Source organism: Balearica regulorum, chromosome 8 (genome assembly GCF_011004875.1).
Source record: "Balearica regulorum gibbericeps isolate bBalReg1 chromosome 8, bBalReg1.pri, whole genome shotgun sequence".
Lineage (NCBI taxonomy): Eukaryota > Metazoa > Chordata > Aves > Gruiformes > Gruidae > Balearica > Balearica regulorum.
The window spans coordinates 6051623-6070317 of record NC_046191.1 but is presented as its reverse complement, the minus strand read 5'-3'; the positions used below and the strand labels follow the sequence as shown (position 1 = coordinate 6070317).

Here is an 18695-nt window from a genome sequence, read left to right as displayed (position 1 = left end):
ATGCCAGTGCCGGTGGGAGCTGCTCGGGGCTGTGGGGTCTGTGCAGCCGAGCCTCCCCAGGGCAGCCGGATTCGGGCTGATTTCAGGAGGAAAGCCGAAAGCGGCAGCGGATCCAACAGTACGGGGATGCTGAGAGTCCCTCGCCCTGTTTTGAGAAAGCTGGGCTGGATGCCGCGTGTGCCCGGAGGTTTGGGAGCGCGTATCTGCTGTCAGAGTGGCTCTTCAGCAGATTTATGTGGGTTGACAAGCCCAAAAAGCGGGGGAAAAGCTGTCCTCTGGCAGGCGAGAGGGATGGAGCGCGGGAGCCCTTCTCCCCTGCCGCCCAGGGAGTGCTTTGCTGGTACAATCCAGGGGGTGCAAGACACGACTCTACCTGGGGGCTTCGTGCCCCGTGACCCTGGTGTTACCGTGCCCTTTGCTCACCTTCGCGTCACCGCAGCAGCAAGGGGAAAAGGACGGGCACTGCCCCACGCGCGCAGGGTGTTTATAGCCAACGGTGCCGTCAGGAGGGTGGGGAATGGAGATGCCGGTGTTTGCTAAATATTGCAGGTAGGATTGCGAGCGGCCGTCCAAGAGGAAGCATTAGCCAACTGTTTACACTTGCTCGGCTCCTGCTAGTCCTTCCTGGTGGGGGGGGACGGACAGCGTGGTGGCTTCGGGGATGCTGTTTGGAGGGGGACGTGTCTGGCTGGGTTTCGGAGGGTGCGTGGGGCAGGACGTGGCTCTGCGTCGCTGTCTTGTGGTCAGTTTAGGACTCTCATGGTGACCTGAAAGCTTTTGCCCAACTCTTGTCCTGGCACTCACTACCACTTTTGGTGAAAGAAACTTAATTTTCCAAAGTATTTTCCTTGGGCAGGGACAGAGGCGAGGGCTGGAGCCCCCCCCCCCCCCCCCCCGCCTTATGCAGCTGGATTTGTCCCCCCGCATCCCTCAGCGAAGCATCCTTGCCCTGCCCACAGCCGGGAGGACCCCGGGGCGCAAAGGGTTCAGCTCCCCCCACGCCGGCTGAGGTTAAACATTGTGAGAAACGGGACATTCCTGCATGAAATTAAGAGCTCCGCGAAGCCCAGGGCCCCGCCCGCCCGCTCGGCCTCTCGTGGGGTGCAGCCCTCGGCCGCTCCCCCCACGCAGGAACCCCGCGTCTGTGGGACGCCCCACGACCCGGCTCCGTGCGGCTGGGGCCGTCCCCGCCGCGGGGAGCTGGTGGCGGAGGAGGAGCGGGGTCACGCCGCTGCCCACGCAGCCCACGCGGGAGCGGGTGGCGCTGCCTGCCCTTGGCAGCACGCGGGGCGGGCAGGCACCAGCGCACCAGTGGTGTAGTGGTATCATGCAAGATTCCCATTCTTGCGACCCGGGTTCGATTCCCGGCTGGTGCAGGACGGACTGGTGCTGCTAAATAACCCAATCAGGCTCGACTCTCCCCAAAATATCTGGGGTTAAAGTGCCTCCTTTTTGCCCCGAGGTCTGCTGCTGCAGCCACGGCGGGATGCGGCACCATCACCCCGGCGTCTGGTTTCGGCAGGGCTAGGGTTAATTTTCTTCCTAGCAGCTGGTTAGTGCTGTGTTTTGGGTTTAGGATGAGAATAACTCTGATAACACACCAGTGTTTTTAGCTGTTGCCAAGCAGTCAAGGACTTTTCAGCTTCTCACCCTGCCCTGCCAACAAGAAGGCGGGGGGGTGCCCAAGGAGCCGGGAGGGAACACGGCCAGGACACTGACCCAGACTGCCCAAAGGGATATTCCTTGCTGTATGATGTCATGCTCCACGTATAACGTTATAACACGTATAACGTTGGCCAGGAGGCAGCACGGCTTGGGAATTAGGTGAGCATTGGCTGCAGGTGGTGAGAAATTGTGCTGTGCATCATTTGTTTTGTATATTATTATTAATATTATCATTATTATTAGTAGTAGTATCATCCATTTTGTTTGTTTTGTCCTATTAAATTGTCTTTATCTTAACCCATGAGTTTGGTGTTTTTTCCTTTTCCATTTTCAGTTCTCTCCCCCATCCCACGGGGAGGGGACAGTGAGCCGACGGCTGTGTGGTCCTTTTAGCCGCCAGCCGGGTTACACCACAACACCCTCTCACGCTCCCCGCACAGGCGTTGGGGTCAGGTACTCATGCTGAGACTTCCCTGTGTTGCTCAACACGTAGGGGTGCGCGTGGGGTCGGGAGGGCCTTCGCCACCCCCTCTTCTGTGGGTTCTCCCCATCCATCCCTCGGACACAGCTTGTCTCCCATGCAAAAAGGAAGCGAACGACTCTGCAGGGAGAAGGAGACTGTCCCCCCCACCCTGAAACGGGGTCCACAAGTGCTCAGCTGCCCCGAGGGGGTCCCAAAACATCAGCTCCGTGTTGCAGAAGGAATTAGCTGCATCTGATTAAGCTGAGCCGAAAATCAGGAGTGAGACTTGTCCCCACGAAGAGCCTGGTGGATGCCGGTACCTGGCGATGTCGGCTCGCCGTGGCAGAGTGGGAGGCAAGTGGGCTCTGGTGTCCACCCAGTTACCCACAGCGGCGTGCAGGCGCCCACTCGAGGTCTCATTAAAAATAACATCTATAAATCCATATAAAGCATATACACCCATGTAAACCATACGCAACGCTATAAACCACACACATCCATATAAAACATATACATCCATATAAAACATATGTATCCATATTACATGCGTAAGCTCAGAGGCTTATAAATAGCCAGTAAAAAAAAATTAAAACTCCCCGTTTCCCCCAAAAGCAGGGAGCAGGGAAGGGGTTTGCCGTGGGTCACCGGGGACGGCGGGAGCTCGGCGCTGCGGGAAGGAGAAGTGGAAAGCCGCGGTGAGAGCCACGGGAAAGCACCAACCGTATCCCGGAAAAATAATATTTGCGATGTGTGCCGACTCTGTAAAAAATGCCTAAACAGGATTAGAGGCTTTCATGGAAATTTATCGCCGAAGTAAGCCCGTAAGAGGCACATAAAAGCTTTCAGCCCTTTCTGGAGACAGTCCTTGAGCGTCTGCGTTTTGCTTGCCAGAGCTCCCAGGGGTGCGCGGGGGCTCCCGGGGGAATTCGGAGCTCCCTGCCGAGCCGAGCCCGGTGCGGGCAGCGCTGCCAGCCCCCCCCCCCCGCTCCCCCCCGCGCCCCCCCGACGCGCCGCTCCCCCGCTCGGCTGCCGCCCCACGGCCCGCGCCCCCACCCGCGCCCCCGTTAATGGTTAACCCGCCCGGGTGGGCCGATGGGGCCGGCGGCGGTGGCGTGATCCCCGCCCCGCCGCGCCGGGCAAAGCCGCAGCCGCGGGTCCGCTCCGGCTCCTCGACTCCGCGGATCCGCTCCGGCTCCTCCGCGGGCGCGCAGAGGTTCCGCGGTTCGGGTTGCTCCGTGCCGAGGGCCGGGGGCGCGGGGGGGGTGGTGTGTGGGTGTGGGGGTGTGGGGGGGTGTGGGGGTGTGGGGGGGGTGCCGAGGGGGCTCGGCGGCTCCCAGCATCTCCGTGCTGCCCGTCGGGGCTCCGGGCCGGGATGGCCCCGCGGGTGCTGGCGCTGGTGCTGGCGCTGGTGCTGGGGCGGGCGGCGGCGGAGCTGGCGGAGGAGCTGGTGCTGGCCCTGGGGGCGGCCGAGGAGGAGGCAGCCGCCGTCGGGGCCGCCCCCTCGGGACCCGCTGCCTTCCATCGCGCCGCCAAGGTGAGGAGCGTGGGGCGGCGGAGGCGAACGGGGCGACCGTGTGTGGGTTTGGACCCCCCAAACCCAAGCCCGGCGCTTGCCGTCCCCGCAGGCGTCGTGGCGGCTGCCCGGGCGGTACGTGGTGGTGCTGCGGGAGGGCAGCGGCAAGGACGAGGTGCAAGGCACGGCATGGCGACTGCAGGCCCGGGCGGCTCGGCGGGGATACCTGACCGAGCTGCTGCACGTCTTCCACCTGCTGCCCGCCTTCCTGGTGAAGATGAGCAGCGACGTCCTGGACACGGTACGGGGAGCGGGCGACGGGTGCCCGGGAGCTGGGTTGCAGTGGGGGGCGGCAGCAGCAGAGGTGGGTGCTGGCGGGGGTGGCAGCTCTGGCCCTGGGGGGAACGGGAGCTTTGCCTCCACGGCGGGCGCTGTGCCTCCTCCCCGCAGGCACTGAAGCTGCCGCACGTAGAGTACATCGAGGAGGACGCCTACGTCTTTGCCCAGAGCATCCCTTGGAACCTGGGCAGGATCGTGCCGCTGCAGCCCAGCTCGGGTGCCTACAGCCCTCCCAGTAAGTGCTGGGGGGTGGGGGGAGAACCACGGCGGTTTGGGGAAGGGTCAGTGACCCCCATCCCCACTCCTAATCTCGAGGGGATGGGGATATCCCCCTGCCCCGTGGTGCTGCGGGTCTGGAGCTGCGTTTTGGAGCATCCCGGGTGGTCTGGGCTGACCGTAGCGGTGGTTGCCTTTCCCCCCGGCTGCACCCCTGGTAGATAAAGGTGACCTGGTGGAGATTTACCTGCTGGACACCAGCGTGCAGAGCACCCATCGGGAGATCGAGGGCAGGGTGTTTGTGACCGATTTCGAGAGCGTCCCCGAGGAGGATGGCACCCGCTTCCACAGGCAGGTGAGCCCTGAGGTGCCGCATGCTGCAGCCCGGCAAGAGCATCCCCCTGCACCCATCAAACCCTGAACGGGCTTGTGAGGCGTCCCGGGACAGGAGATTCACTCGGCTCATGGCAAAACGCTGGGCAGGACATGCAGCAGCGGGAGCTGTGGTCCTGGGGGATGCTGGGACCATCAAGGTGGTCTATTTGGGGCTGTGGCTGAGCGGGGCAGGGAGCGAGTCAAGCGGAGAGCAGGCTGGCTGGGGCACGGGTGCAAGTCAAGGTGTTGTGGCAAGAGGGAATCAAGGTCCACCCCACAGCCCGGTCCGTGCAGGCTGCCGGCGCCCTGCGGTGGGTGTTAGTGCTGCCTTGCACGGCTTGCATCGCTGTGTGCACAGGGGAGCTGAGCGCTAGCACAGCCCCAGGGAAGGCTGGCTGCATCCCACATCCTTTCTGCCAGCTTTTCTCCTTCTGCACAAGATGATTTTTTTTTTTTAACCTTTCCCTCACCCCAAAATATTTTTCAAGATTTATTCTGCAGTGGGATTTAGTTGGTGCAACGCACAAGGGGTGGGGTGAGGAGGATGCTGTGGGGTTGAAACCTGCTTTGAGGCAATGGGCTGGGTCGTAAAACCGCGGTGCCTGTGCCAGGCCAGCAAGTGCGACAGCCACGGGACACACATGGCCGGGGTGCTGAGCGGGCGCGACGCCGGCGTGGCCACGGGCGCCAACATCCGCAGCCTCCGTGTGCTGAACTGCCAGGGGAAGGGCACCGTCAGCGGGACCCTCATCGGTGAGTCGCCCCACGAGCCGGAGAGGAGGGCACTTCCTCCCGGAGCCCCCTGCCTCCTCCTCCTCCTGCCATAGTTTCCCATCCCTCATCTTGTCCCTCCCAGGCCTGGAGTTTATCAAGGCGACGCTGGAGGCTCAGCCCTACGCACCGCTGGTGGTGCTGCTGCCCTTCGCCGGCGCCCGCAGCCGTGTGCTGAACGCCGGCTGTCGGCGGATGGCGCAGATGGGGGTGGTGATGGTCGCGGCTGCCGGTAACTACAAGGACGATGCCTGCCTGTACTCACCAGCATCCGAGCCAGAGGTATGGGCTGGGAGGGTTCCCTGAGGTTTGGGGACACGTGGGGACACGCTGCCACCTCCCCAGGCTCATCCGCTCCAGTGCCGAGTCAGCCGAGTGGGCTGGGGCTGCGCGTCCCATCCTGCCCACGTCCCCCTCCGTCACCGCCCTGGCAGGTCATTACGGTCGGTGCCACCAACAGCGAGGACCAGCCCGCCTCCATGGGCACCCTGGGCACCAACTTTGGCCGCTGCGTGGACCTGTTTGCCCCGGGGGATGACATCATTGGCGCCTCCAGCGACTGCAGCACATGCTTCACGGCGCAGAGCGGGACGTCGCAGGCAGCCGCGCATGTGGCAGGCGAGCTGGGCTCTGGGGTGGCAGGCAGGGCTGGTCCTCCGCTCGCTGGTGCTGGGCACGTGTCCCTGCAGGCGCCAGGCATCAGGGCTCCTGCGCTGCAGACGTTGTCGTGTGCCATGGTGCCACGGTTTTGGCATGTTTGGCTCATTTGAGCATTGCAGCCTGCACAAAGCTCCCGCATCCCGTGTGGATGATGGGCTGCAGTGATTCCTCTCGTGTGTCTCTGGAGTTGCGTTGCTCAGGGGAGTCATGTGTAGGCGGCTGTGCGGCCCCCGGTTCTCACCGCAGTCCCCATGGCTCTCGGCAGGCATCGCCGCCATGCTGCTCAGCGCCGAGCCCCAGCTGAGTTTCGCCGAGCTCCGGCAGCGCCTCCTGCACTTCGCCGACAAGAATGTCATGGACACGGCGTGGTTCCCCGAGGAACAGCGGCTCCAGACACCCAACAGCGTGGCCGGGCTGCCCACCCGGCTGGGCGCAGGTAAAGACCTTGGCTGCCTGCTGGGTGCCCGGCAGAGCTCTGCCCTCACAGGGAAAGAAGTGCCAGGGTGAAAGCACGGCACGTTGCAGGGCATGTTCCTTCCCGGCTGTGCCGGGGACAGCTGAGCCCGAGCGCGGCTGTTTGCATGCAGAGGGTAGGGGGTGGACTGGCAGCCCGGTCCGTGCCGTGGGTACTGGGTGCCGCTGTGGGTGTCCGCGCCGCCGATGACGCCATCTGCCCCATTGCAGACGAGCAGCTGTACTGCCGCTCCGTGTGGTCGGCACGCTCGGGGCTCACCCGGCACGCCACGGCCGTGGCTCGCTGTGCCGGCACCGAGGAGATGCTCAGCTGCTCCAGCTTCTCCCGCAGCGGCAGGCGGCTGGGGGAGCACATGGAGGTGAGCAGGGCATGCGGGGACAGGAGTACTGCCCCTGGGGTGCCCGCCGGCCTCGGAGGGGCATCCCCAGGCCCCGAGCACCCCCGGTGACACCGCGCTGCCCCGGCTGCAGGACAAGGACGGGCAGAAGCAGTGCGTGGCCCACAACGCTTTCCGGGGCCAAGGCGTCTACGCCATCGCCAGGTGCTGCACGTGGCCCAGGACCGAGTGCCGGATCAACGCCAGCTCCCCAGCGGCCGAGGGGGCCGGCTGCTCCCCGCGGGACCACGTGCTGACCGGTAACGCCTGACACGGCGGGCTGCAGAGCCTTGAGCCAATGCGCTGATGGCCGGGGGCGTTTCTGCCAGAAAAACTCTGGGACCTGGGGGTAGAAGGGTGGGTGCGAGTGCTGAGCTGACGGGGGGGTGGGACACACGTGCTGCGTGCATGGCGGCAGGGAAGGCTCGGGGCTCAGCGGGGACATCCCTTAGCGCCCGCGTGTGCACTGGGACGCTGCGCCGGCCGCCCCGCGCAGAGAGCCCCTCTCTCCTGTTGGCAGGGTGCAGTTTCCACTCCCCCGCCGCTGTGCTGGGTGATGGCGGCAGACCCGTCGCGGCGCTGGGGAGCGGGCCCAGCCGCTGCGCCGGCAGGACGGAGGTGATGGCGCACGCCTTGTGCTGCCCCGCCGCCAGCCTCGAGTGCCGGGTGAAGGAGCGCACGTCCCTGGGCTCTGCGGAGAAGGTAGGGATGGCGCACACTCCTCGGCCACAGTGCTGTCCTCGCCTCTGCCCGTCCCTCTGCCACCCCGATGGGGGGTTGGGTTGGTTTCTGTGTCTCATTGCGGCCATTGCCCCAACCCCAGCCTTCACTGGTGTCCCCAGTTGCCCACCTGTAATGGGGACAACCCCCCGGCTGGGGTCCAGCAGCTCAGGGTGACACCGGCCACATCACCCTGAGGACCACCGGGGACTGGCAGACCCCTGCCCCTTGCTGACTCGCGGAGGGTGACCTCTTCTCCCCCCCGTTAGGTGACGGTGTCCTGTGACGACGGCTGGACGCTGACAGGCTGTAACGCCCATTCCCAGAGCCCCGGCACCATGGGAGCCTACGCCGTGGACGATACCTGCGTGGCAGCCAGCGTCCCGGGCAGCAGCGCAGCCGCCGCCGCCATTGCCATTTGCTGCCGGAGCCGGCAATAGGGACGGGCTGAGCTGGAGTCACGGCATGCCTGGCGTAGCAGGGATGGGTCCCTTGCTGGACCACCACGTCCCTGGCTCGGTACCTTCCCGGGGCTGAGCTGCCGCTCCTGGCACGGTCCACGCTCTGACACGCGGCTGCCGTGATGGTGGGCACAAGCTCGTTGCTCTCGCACACTGTGGGGCCGCGGCGGCTCTGCAAGGGCTCTCCGAGCAGCCCCCGCGCAGCCGGAGCCCTGCCTCATCGCAAGAACCATCCCGGCACCCTTTCCTCGCTGCGCACCGGCTCTTTCTATAAATACCCTGACTGTACAAAGCATCGCGGGGCTGGTTGTTCGTGTTATCATCCACCACCTTTTTTTTAAAAAAAAAAAAAAAAAATCATTGCGGTGAGGATTGCTCCTTTCTTTCCTGGTTAGTTGCTCATTAGATGTCAGCTAATGCCTCTTTGCACCTGGAAAATCGTAGTTTAGCTATTTTTGGGCAGTTTTATAATTGCCTACTTGTGTACCTAGGAGACTTCTTTACTTTTTAGTTTAAACAGTCTGCTTGTTTAATTAGATTTTAATCTGCATTGCTACAGAGTCAGCTACTGCTTTGTTAGTGGGATTTTTTTTAAGTTGAAGTTAATGATCTGCTGGTGTTATGCATTGCTTTAACAGTTTCCCTTTCAGGGTTTCCCAAAACATGTAGAACTGGCTGCAATTACTTTTTTTTTTAAAAAAAAAAAAAGGAAAAAAGAAAGAAGAAAAAGCTTTCATAGTACCTTGGTTTTTACATTTGTACCTTAAATATTTATTTGGAATTTATAAATAAACATTTTATAACTGTCTTTTTAAAATAAAATTTGTAGACCAGTAGATATGATCGATCGTCTGGCTTCATGTACATCCCCAGGGGGAACCGGTCTGGAAGGGGGAAGCTGTCATCCATCTGACAAGGATGCTGCTCCCCCAAACGAGCTCCGCTTCGTTAGCGAGCCAACACAGGCCACCACCTCAGGCTCGAGTAGGGAGGCACAGACAGCGTGGGCACCCTCCCCTCGCCCACAGGTGGGCTGTCCCACGCAAGAACAGAAGTTTGTTCTTAAAACAGTGGTGTAGGACAAGAGCTTCCAGTTATGGAAACAAACCACCACCCAGCTTTGGGGAACGTGCCCTTGTGCTTCGCTCAATAAAGTCTTCGAAGCTTCGCTCAACAAACATCGGGCCTCCAGAAAGAAGGTAAAGCCTAGATGCTCAGAGATGCAGAGCAGCAGGGAAAAGCTGAGATGTACCAGAAGCCACCAAAACTGGGTCTCATTTTTTGGGTGATTAGCTGCCTCCTGGCCCTACAATACATAATTTGTGTTACCTGAGGACAGATGAAAAAATAAAGCTTGCTACCACAAGCACCAGGTTAACCTGTCACTTTGGCTTTTCTGGGTCGGGTGATTTCCCCATCAACAAGCCCCTTAGAGATCCGTTACTCCAGCTTTAATTGGCAAGAGCAGACAGAGACCCTGTGGGAAGCACCACTTTGAAACAGTTTAAACCTTTCAAACTTGTTACCTACAGATGGCAAAAGCCCACCCCTAATCTAAACGTGTAATTACATACCATGTATATAATTACAGCCCCTAATTTCATCAGCTATAATCTGAATTTTGCACAAAGGGGGCAAGAGGAAAAGGGATGTTAGCCTAAGAGCTCCTGAACAGCTTTGACACAGTCATTTTTCAGCAGGTTTACTAATCTGTAACCTCTCAAAACATGCATCAGGTATTTCACCTCTGCTGACTTCCCTGGGAGAGGGGAAGATCCTGCTCCCTGCTCCCTTATCGGCTCCCAGCGGAAGGTGCGAGCACGTTCCCCCCACAAGAAGCCAGATACAGCTTTCACGGCTTAGTTAAAGCTTACATAAGCCTGGTGGAAGGAAACAATATTAAAAGATTAGCCCTTGCTTACCATCTTGTACTGCGGGTAGGCAGAAAAGCCCCTCTCATCAAGGAGCAAGCCGCGTTGCGGACGGTCCCATCAGCAGTTCGCAATACCCAGGCCACGGCAGTGCCAATGGAGATGGCAAGCTGGGCCATGCTTGAAACGTAAAAGCCTTTGCCCTTAGAACAGAGGACAAAGGCTGGGCTGGCAGCCCTGTCCGTAGCTCCTCGTTCTGCTTACGAAGGCAGCAGGCAGGTGAGCAGGGGAACACCAACACCGTGGCACTGCTGCGTGTCCGGCTTTCTGCATCTCGCGCCAGGAGAAAAGGCAGTATTCGTTCAAGTCCAGATTGCCTGCAGATCTTGTTATCTGACGCACAAAAGCCGGTCTAAGCCATGACTGCAGGCGTAGCCGGGGTAAATCATTCTGCTAAGAAGGTCAGAAGAAGCTGCACATAGATACAAATCTGACAGAGCAGCCGAAGATGCCACGGCATAAGGATATACAGCAGCGCAGCTCCGGGGGCTGCTCGAGCTGCTTTGATTTACTCTGGACGGGAGCCAAAACGGCAATCAGGGCAACCTCTCGGAGCTTATCATCTGCAGGACTGGCCTAAGAAGTTTCAAGATAAGAGGATCAGTAGGACAAGAGCATAGCAGCGTGTGCGCAATCTAAAGATTACACTAGTTTTCTGTGAAAGGAATAACTTTATTCCATTGACCAGGAATCCCAAGACTGTTCATCAAGACTGCCTATTTTTCCAGTGCCAAATGTCTACGTATTAATCAGACAATACCTCTCTGAACACTCACAGGCAGGCTGTGGCTGCTCCTCACTGAACATTTTGTAAGCAGTATAAAAACATTTTCATCCAAAAAGATTGGCAGTAAAAATTACAACATATAAATGCATCACAATTTACACAAAAACTAGTTTTGTTGAACTCTATTTTCCAAAAAATAATCTTCAGCAGGTTCAAATGACAGCAGCTGGAAACAAAAATAATTGACCAAGTATCATCTTATTGCAAATTATAACCACTGACTTTGTACAAGCGTGAGCAGAACCATGAAAAAGTTTGTATTGGTTTCAAGTATACAGTGGTGATGAGCCATCCCGATGCAATTCTCTTATCAATGCTTCTCTGGGCCTGCGGTAATCAAGGACGTTGTTTCCATAGGAAATAACAGGAACCTGAAGTGACAAGTGGTGCCAACCCATAGGAACATTACCAGCTTCTTCCGTCACCATCACCGCTGTGTACTGACTTCTTGTGATGATATATGACCCGTTAACAAGGTATTAGGGATGGGGGAAGGAAGAAGGGGTATCCGTAAGAAATGATTTATTCAAAATTAATTTAAAACATCACATTTAAAATGTCCCAGCACATTATCAGAAACATTTATAAAATGCTAACTCTGCCATGTGTCTATGAAGACATTGTTTGGAAAAGAAAGCGAGAGATTCACTACGATGCCACCTTTACTTCTTCGCACGTGCAACTTATGACGACGGCTCTCTTAACCCGCAATAAGTTATAAAGCTGTACAGCTGAAATCAGATTGGATGTTTACTTCCAACAGTGAAATGACTGGTTAATTCCAATATTAGTGCACAACAGTGAAGAGCTGTCTGCTGCTTCTTGTTTCGGCAACAGTATGTAAAAAGAAAAAAAAGGCACTTTTTGGCTAGTTGTGCCTTTAACTTGGCAAATTTATCTCTTCTGGAGGTACCCAGGCACTCCTTAAGATGTCCCCCCGTTTCTGTGCATGTTTGTTTATATAATTTTTTTTAAAGTAAGGCAGAATCCATAAATAAAGGCAAAAAGCAGTGCAGAAAAATGTGACAAACGCAAAATGTACAAAAGATGAAGAGTTAGTTGGCACAAAAGAAGCTAGTAGCCAGAGCCAGAAATCACTGAACTGCACTTGACATGGAAAACAAAACTGTGCTCAAATCATCCCAACTGGTTTCCAGTTGTTTATGAGCAAATCAAAAGAGCTGTGATATTTTAAACGTTGCCTGGTCAAGTGAAAATACAAACAAAGCCAAATCATTCTTTCCCCGTGTTAAAACTGCTATAAAATCTGCACAACAGTGTCCTCAACTTACTCAAGGAATTATTCATCATATACAACCAATACCAACTTTCTCAGTAATTTCAAAGCATAAGCAAGTGATTGCAGATCACATGATTGAGACTACATTTTATTCAATATGTCTCCAAAGGTTAAAAAAATTTAATGAGTAAAACTGCAACAGAATTCCATCTTAAAGTGCTTTTTTTTTCTTTTAAACTACTCATTAACTTTTTTTTTTTTAATCCACCGACATCCTTCAATAATAAACACTTGCATACCTAGAGAACAAAGCTTGTCTTTTATTGCCCTTCCCAATTGTCTGTGGTTTTTGGAAGGGCTCCAGAAAAGATGACCCATTCCAGAGCTCCTTGACCAAACCATTCTGTAAGGAATCACTCTCCTCACAGAGCAATCTTGCTGATCCTTCTCATAAAGAGCTTTACAAATTAGCAGGGAGACATATTAAATACAGAAGTCCTTATGTAAACCCATTCTTTAACTAATATTTTACAATGAAATGTAAGTCATCACACATCTTTACAGAAATTTGAATATTCCTATTCAATATTATCAGAAAGATTAAAAATTTACCCTCCATACATAAGGGCAGTCTGGTTTCTTTTTTCCTGTATAAAAACCAAAAGATTTTTTTTTTTGCAGCATCACAGAAAAGCAACAGTTTTACATTCACTCATTTAATGTTCACATAAAAATTCAACCACTAGCGTTTGTGTATTTGATAAAATCTTCTTGAACAAACTGTTTTTGGTGTCTGGACTGTCAAAAGCTACTGCAGGTCAAGATGCAGTTTTCTAGAGCATTTATTGATCTGAAGCCTTCGTGGCTAAAAAAAAAAATGCTTTTTGCTTTCAGGGAAACAACCTCCTCCAGCATTGCCTCCGATCCTGTAACGCCACTTCTCTTCCAGACTCTTCTAACGGCATAAGCAATGGGACTCCAGTTTCAATAGGTACCAGGCATTAAATGTTTGACTTGATCTGGTTTTGTGTTCATAGGTATCCTCTATGGGTCAACATCATCAAGGTCACTTTTAGGCTCACCAATCATCATAGGAGACTCTGAGCCCTTTCAGTACAGACAAGGGATGGGGAGAGAAAGATACGGCACGTTATTTTTGCAAGGCGCACAATTATTGTGTCTACATTTAGCGATGGTTCTAACCCGAGCCCCAGGAACAAGCTATCTAAACAGAGCAACTCAACAGAAGATGAACATGTCCTTATCATATTGTTACCTGCTGCAGGTGTCTCTCTCCATTCTCGTTGGCTGGACTACTTTCTGACCCGTTACTACTTCCAGACTGATCTTTCTCATTCAGCAAGGCTGTGGCATAGGCCAGCGTGTCCTGAGTTGGAAACAGTCCAAGAGAGTGTCAGGGCCCATGCTGATACCTTCATCTCGTAATTTTTTTTTTTTTTTTTTTTTTTAATTTAAAGTTGATTCTGAAACAATACAGCTGCTGTAGTGAGATAGCTGAGTCACCACAGGTAATTGTGAGGTATTGACTAATACAACTTAAGGGTTAGTTTTTTCAGGAGCAACCACAGGGTCTGGGCTTCTAAAGGAAGAATGGTCTTAAGTGCACTGGAAAATGCTACAGTTGCCAAAACCAAAGACACTAACTGAAAAGCAAAAAAGGAAATAATACAAGTTTAACATCGTCTCCCAAGACTGTGACACATACCTGTGCTGAAATCGTACGCTGGAAGGTTTTTGCAGTAGATGTTTCATTGGATACATTACTCTGTGGAGCCCAATAATGTTCAGACATCTGCATAAAAAGCGAAAAAAGCCATAAAATTGCCATACGAGTTTTACATCCGTTTGTGATGGTAAAAATGGTACAAAGCAGGACTATCCAGACCTGTCAGCTCGCTGTGCTTCAAGAGAAGAGTGACAACAAGTTGTGCCAGCTGTACTGCAAGCATCCCACTAATTCTGCTTCCAGTATTCAGTACGGTACTAGTTTATGCACCCGACATCTGCCTAGCAGCAGCTGTCAGGACAGAAAGGCAGCCTGGAGCTGGGATACTATCGTGTTGTATGCTGGGAGACCAAGCATTGCCCTTGTAGGCAAACCTGGGCCAGTTCTGCTGAGCTTTAAGTTTCCAAAGTGTCCTTGGGTACTTATTAAAGATGTCTTGGCCAACCGACGTTAAGTTTAGAGGGAAGAACAAAAAAATAAGCGTGTGGGAGGAACAAGCTGTATCTGTCAACAGCTATGTTTTGTGCAAAGCTGCAGTGATTCTGTAAGGAATTCACTCATTTACGCATTCCCTTGCATCAACATACAGGCAACGGAAAATTGTTTTTTTTTAGAAAAGTGAAACCTTCTAATGTGAATACAGCAGGACCAAAAACTTCCCACACGGCAAGGAATGCTAATCATCACAACCATTCACGCTTGGTTTTATTCACTGTACACACATCTACGCCTGAAACACGTGGGGGCCTACTGAAGCTGTTGCATGCATCAGATTTAGCCGCATCCAAACTGTCCTTGTAAAAAATGAAGTAGTTTATATTTTGTCTTAAGAGTCTTCTCAAAGAGCCATATAGAGGATGGAGATTTCATAATTCTCATTGCAAACAAAGTGGCAGTCTCTCTGTAAAGTTACAGCCAAACTACCTTTTTCTGTAGCCACTGCACAGCCCAGCTCCAGTGGTGGGAATTCTCCTTGAAATAATCTTTCGCAGTAGGGCACCTTGGAAATTGAAATTATATTTATTAGTCACGAACAAGGCATTCTGGCAAACTTACAAAAAAAATCCAAAGACTTCTCTTTTTTTGTGCTGCTGCTCTCTGTATGCACTATTATCATCGCAAACTCTGACCTAAACTGTACAGTCCTGTTATTAACTGAATTAGCAAGAGCAATAATGCCTAGTAAAGTTTACACAAAGTAGTCTACTACACAGATTCACGTATTTCAGAACTATGCTTTACCGGCACACATGCCAAGTTCCAAAGAAAGATAATTTGGGAATCAGAATATTTCAAAAATCTGGGACAGTTTTCTTGTTTATCTTGTCTTAATCCTAGGCTCCTGCTCTGTAGAATGTAGCTGACCTTTGCCTTTATAAACAGCAATTATCAGTTGTTACATGAGAAATCCATCTCAGGTACTAATCAGTAAAGATCTCGCTTCATACCGACACATGTACTATCAAAGACCTTTGAACACCACTTAGATCACAGTAACAAAAGATAAAGCTGATCAAAAGTAGAAAGAGCAGCAGCTTTAACAGTCACAGAGAGGCCCAAGGTAGAGATGAGGTTAAATTCTGAAACCTGTATTACTCACTTCTGAGCCAAAGTAACAAGGAACTTGACACACTGGTAACAGCGGCTGCTGTCCACGTGGTTGCTGTGGTGCATCAAGGCTGTGGGGAGAAACACATGGATTAAAAAACCCTCCACACTTCAGATTTCTGTGTACCAGTCAGTCTGAAAACATAACAAAGATGAAGCTAAAATTTTAACTTAGGTGCTGGAAGTTATTTCTATAGATGTTAGCATGAGTATTTGTGTTAAACACACTGCTGTTTTGCTGGCAGTTTTCAGTATTTCCACAACTCTATTGGATTAAAAATAGATCAAAGTGAAAATGCAGTAATTCTTTCAAATGCGGTACCTGAATTTTAAACAGTCCTCTCCTAATACAGTTATTCTTTCCCTATAATCCAGTCTATGTTAGATAATTGCTATGGTTACATCTATCTGAAGGGGGGAAAAACAAATGTCTGAAACTCCCATAAATGTGCCAGATCACCAGCTTCCACCTGGATCAAAACTTGCAAAGCTAGAAGAATGTTGAAAGCTTCTTCACACAAACAAGCATAGCAAAATTCAACAGCCATCAATCTCTTCTGTGGGAGACTTGGGCAAAACCCCCAGGCCATTCCTACCAGGAAGTTTTCTATACTGTGAACTCCCACATCATTTAACAAAATTCTTTGAGGAGAAGTACAAAGATTCCCACTGAGCTGCCACAATTAGATTTGTTACTCTGAAGTTGCTCTGTCCATAGAAGCCAGCAAAGAACACTGTACTGAAACCTCTGAAGTAGACAAACAATTGCAAGGGAACTGCAAATTGCCAATTTTTCTACCGTGAAAGCACAGCAGATGATTAAAATTACAGCACCAGTGTGTTGCAAATTATGCAGAAACACCCTCGAGAACCGCAGGAAACTATCTTTTGCTGATTTCCTTTCTTAGAGTAAAGCTAGCCAACGTGACCGATCGGTCATGGTCCACGTGCATTGAGACTGGATGCTGTTCAGTGCTGGTGCAAGGAAACTGCAAGGTAAAACCACAATTTTCACTCCCAAAACTCACAGCAATTCTTGTAAAATATGTATGATTTAATAACATTACACAAAAAGCCTTCAACATAAAAATCCAACTGAATAATTGCACCTCTCCTCTGTAGAGGAAAAAAGGTCAACTACTGGGCAAGTTACAGAATAGAATTGGTCCAAGTGGGACCAATTTACCCAGAAATAAAATAACTACTTAGCTATTCTCTTACACTGCCACATATTATCTTCTCTTCTATCAGTCATATACCGAAACTACTAAAGGGAAGAGCACTGAAGTACAAGAGAGAAGTAAAGAACAAAAGCTAAATACTCCTTCTCACTAAAACAGAATCCAAAATAATGTAAGGTGAAAGCCACAATCTGAAGTAGCTCCTCATCCAAACAGCTATGAAAGAGATGCCCAGGCTGCACTAACTGATCAGAGGTGTTCTTTGAGCACCGTGTGGCTACCCCACATTTCTCTTGCACACAAAGCATCTTCTCCTGATTCATATGAAGTAAGCTCTCATCACTTCTGGGACTTTTCTGTTGCTTTTGAATACTTTAGTAAGTTCACTTCAGTGAAGTTTCTGTATCAAATGGAGAGATAACATTTTGTATGAGCAGCAAATGGGAGCCACCTGTCAGATGATGAGGCTATCCTGCAGTTAGTAGTATTAGCGTCCGTCCATTCTGAACCAGTTTCTTTTTATGGTAATTGGGATGCTGACAAAACAAAAAGATTGGCAATTTCTTGAGATACACAAGAGATAAATAATCTTTAAGGTTACAGGATTCATAGAGCTACTCTGTTGTGTTAATCCAAGGTACTTGGTTTTTTCCCTGTGTTATGTATACACCCTGATCTGCTGCTTATTTATCTTATTTCTCTCTCCTGCCAATCTCTTAGTTAAGGTTTCTTAACATCACTTTTTAAGTGCAAAAGTACCACTCTTCTCTGGGTGCTCTGACAGCTGTTGTTGGAGATAATGAATTTTTCCCAGTTAAATTTCTTTCCAGTTTACTGTTACTATAATATTCTAATGCTGATTTTGGATTTTCTTAGAGTGTTTTGTGGGGTGGTGGTGGCTAAAATCAGTGTCGAGTTGTTTTCCCTGAGAAGTAAAACAGTTTAGAAGGATTAGAAATGAGGAGATGATATGAACCATCATCAACGTAAGGGTCGGTAGGAGACAGGAGCGTTCACCCACTGGCTTACTTGCCTATTAATCCATTTTCAGTTTCAAAGGCAAATTTGATGCGCTCTACTTGCAATGGGTCTTCGATAACCTGTTAGGAAAGAAAAAGATCAATGTAAGTAAGCTGTGCGTGATACCTGTATCTATTCTACAAAATGGTTTTAACCACATCAACATGAAAAACAAGTAAGACTTGTGAAGTTTCATATAGCACTGGATTATGAAGACAGCAATTTAAAAAGTAATAAAAACTTCAGACTGAAGGATTAAGGACACATGGATGCTGAAATTACCAATGCAGTCCTAACTTTTTTTATTACACATCGATACAAAATCTATCCTCCTGTACAAGTTGTTTCACCTACCAGTATCTCATGGAGTAAGTGGAATATGTTTTTCAGTTCATGAGGTGGAGCGGTTTCCAGCTGAGTCTGCATGTAAGAAAGTTACTTAGATAGTAAAATATGTTGATGATGCAAAGAATTACGGGACAGCTTTACAGTTTTTTGAAAATTTGTTGTTTTAAACAGTAAAAGCTTAAACCTCCCCCCAAATCCACCAACCCCCACACCCCCAAATGCAAGAAACTGTCCTGACTGTTCTGCAGATCCCAGCACCATTATAACACATAAGACATGGCACAACCAAAGCTTAGAAAAAACACTTATGCAAAAAGCTTATCTTGATTATCTCCATACCTTGATAAAGTGTAGCACAGTAAAGGAAAAGTGCTCATTACAAAAGCAGCAGTATACCACCATCTCAATGAGAACCGACAGAGATCCAGTTAGCTCTCGCAATGCATACATCACCTAATGGAAAAGTGCAAACAATTTCAGACACAGCCATACAATTATTTCTAAGAGATGGATCAAGTTCATTATCAAATGTTAGTCTTTTCCAGGAAGGATGTAGATTTTTCTCCCAGCATGGCCAAGTTTGCTGAACCCTCTGCCCTCACAGGAGTCCATTCAGGTCCTCCTGCCCACCTCCAAGGGTCTGGTCAAGCATGATCCATTAAGCCAGAGCAATTAAAGTTAGCACCTCCAGCTGACATATAGTAACTGACTGCATGGGCACTTGCAAAACATGTTTAGCTGTCCTTGCTAACTTCATAAACTCTCTAACCAGACCCCTAAGTTTAGAGATACAATGGAC

At 51.3% G+C, this 18695-nt stretch overlaps 2 protein-coding genes and 1 non-coding gene across 5 annotated transcripts in view; 2 read left to right on the top strand and 1 right to left on the bottom strand.

The window, feature by feature from the left end:
- The first annotated feature begins 1305 nt into the window (after nucleotides 1-1305).
- TRNAG-CCC (transfer RNA glycine (anticodon CCC)) lies at nucleotides 1306-1376 on the top strand. The gene has a single exon. It is a non-coding gene; the product is annotated as a tRNA-Gly (tRNA).
- A 2080-nt stretch (nucleotides 1377-3456) lies between these two features.
- PCSK9 (proprotein convertase subtilisin/kexin type 9) lies at nucleotides 3457-8863 on the top strand. Its single transcript, XM_075759321.1, has 12 exons — nucleotides 3457-3662; nucleotides 3754-3942; nucleotides 4092-4215; nucleotides 4418-4551; nucleotides 5183-5324; nucleotides 5428-5624; nucleotides 5777-5960; nucleotides 6268-6438; nucleotides 6687-6835; nucleotides 6948-7113; nucleotides 7374-7555; nucleotides 7843-8863. Exons 1-12 carry the CDS (start codon nucleotides 3501-3503, stop codon nucleotides 8011-8013), a joined length of 1971 nt encoding a protein of 656 aa, XP_075615436.1. The 5' UTR covers nucleotides 3457-3500; the 3' UTR covers nucleotides 8014-8863.
- A 1753-nt stretch (nucleotides 8864-10616) lies between these two features.
- Nucleotides 10617-18695, bottom strand: part of USP24 (ubiquitin specific peptidase 24) — a 65700-nt gene continuing 57621 nt past the window's right edge. For all 3 annotated transcript variants that reach the window (XM_075759320.1, XM_075759318.1, XM_075759319.1), the window contains 8 exons: nucleotides 18236-18349; nucleotides 17903-17968; nucleotides 17562-17628; nucleotides 15340-15418; nucleotides 14664-14739; nucleotides 13719-13805; nucleotides 13269-13379; nucleotides 10617-13099 (listed from right to left, as the gene is read on the bottom strand). In XM_075759320.1, the coding sequence (XP_075615435.1) occupies nucleotides 13037-13099; nucleotides 13269-13379; nucleotides 13719-13805; nucleotides 14664-14739; nucleotides 15340-15418; nucleotides 17562-17628; nucleotides 17903-17968; nucleotides 18236-18349 (663 nt within the window). In that variant the 3' untranslated portion in view covers nucleotides 10617-13036. The remainder of the gene's footprint in view (nucleotides 13100-13268; nucleotides 13380-13718; nucleotides 13806-14663; nucleotides 14740-15339; nucleotides 15419-17561; nucleotides 17629-17902; nucleotides 17969-18235; nucleotides 18350-18695) is intronic.

Coding starts and splice junctions, on each gene's coding strand:
- PCSK9 (XM_075759321.1), top strand. CDS start 3,501: ATGGCCCCGCGGGTGCTGGCGCTGGTGCTGGCGCTGGTGCTGGGGCGG. Junction 6,836..6,947: donor GGCTGGGGGAGCACATGGAG/GTGAGCAGGGCA, acceptor CCCCGGCTGCAG/GACAAGGACGGGCAGAAGCA. Junction 7,114..7,373: donor GCGGGACCACGTGCTGACCG/GTAACGCCTGAC, acceptor TCCTGTTGGCAG/GGTGCAGTTTCCACTCCCCC.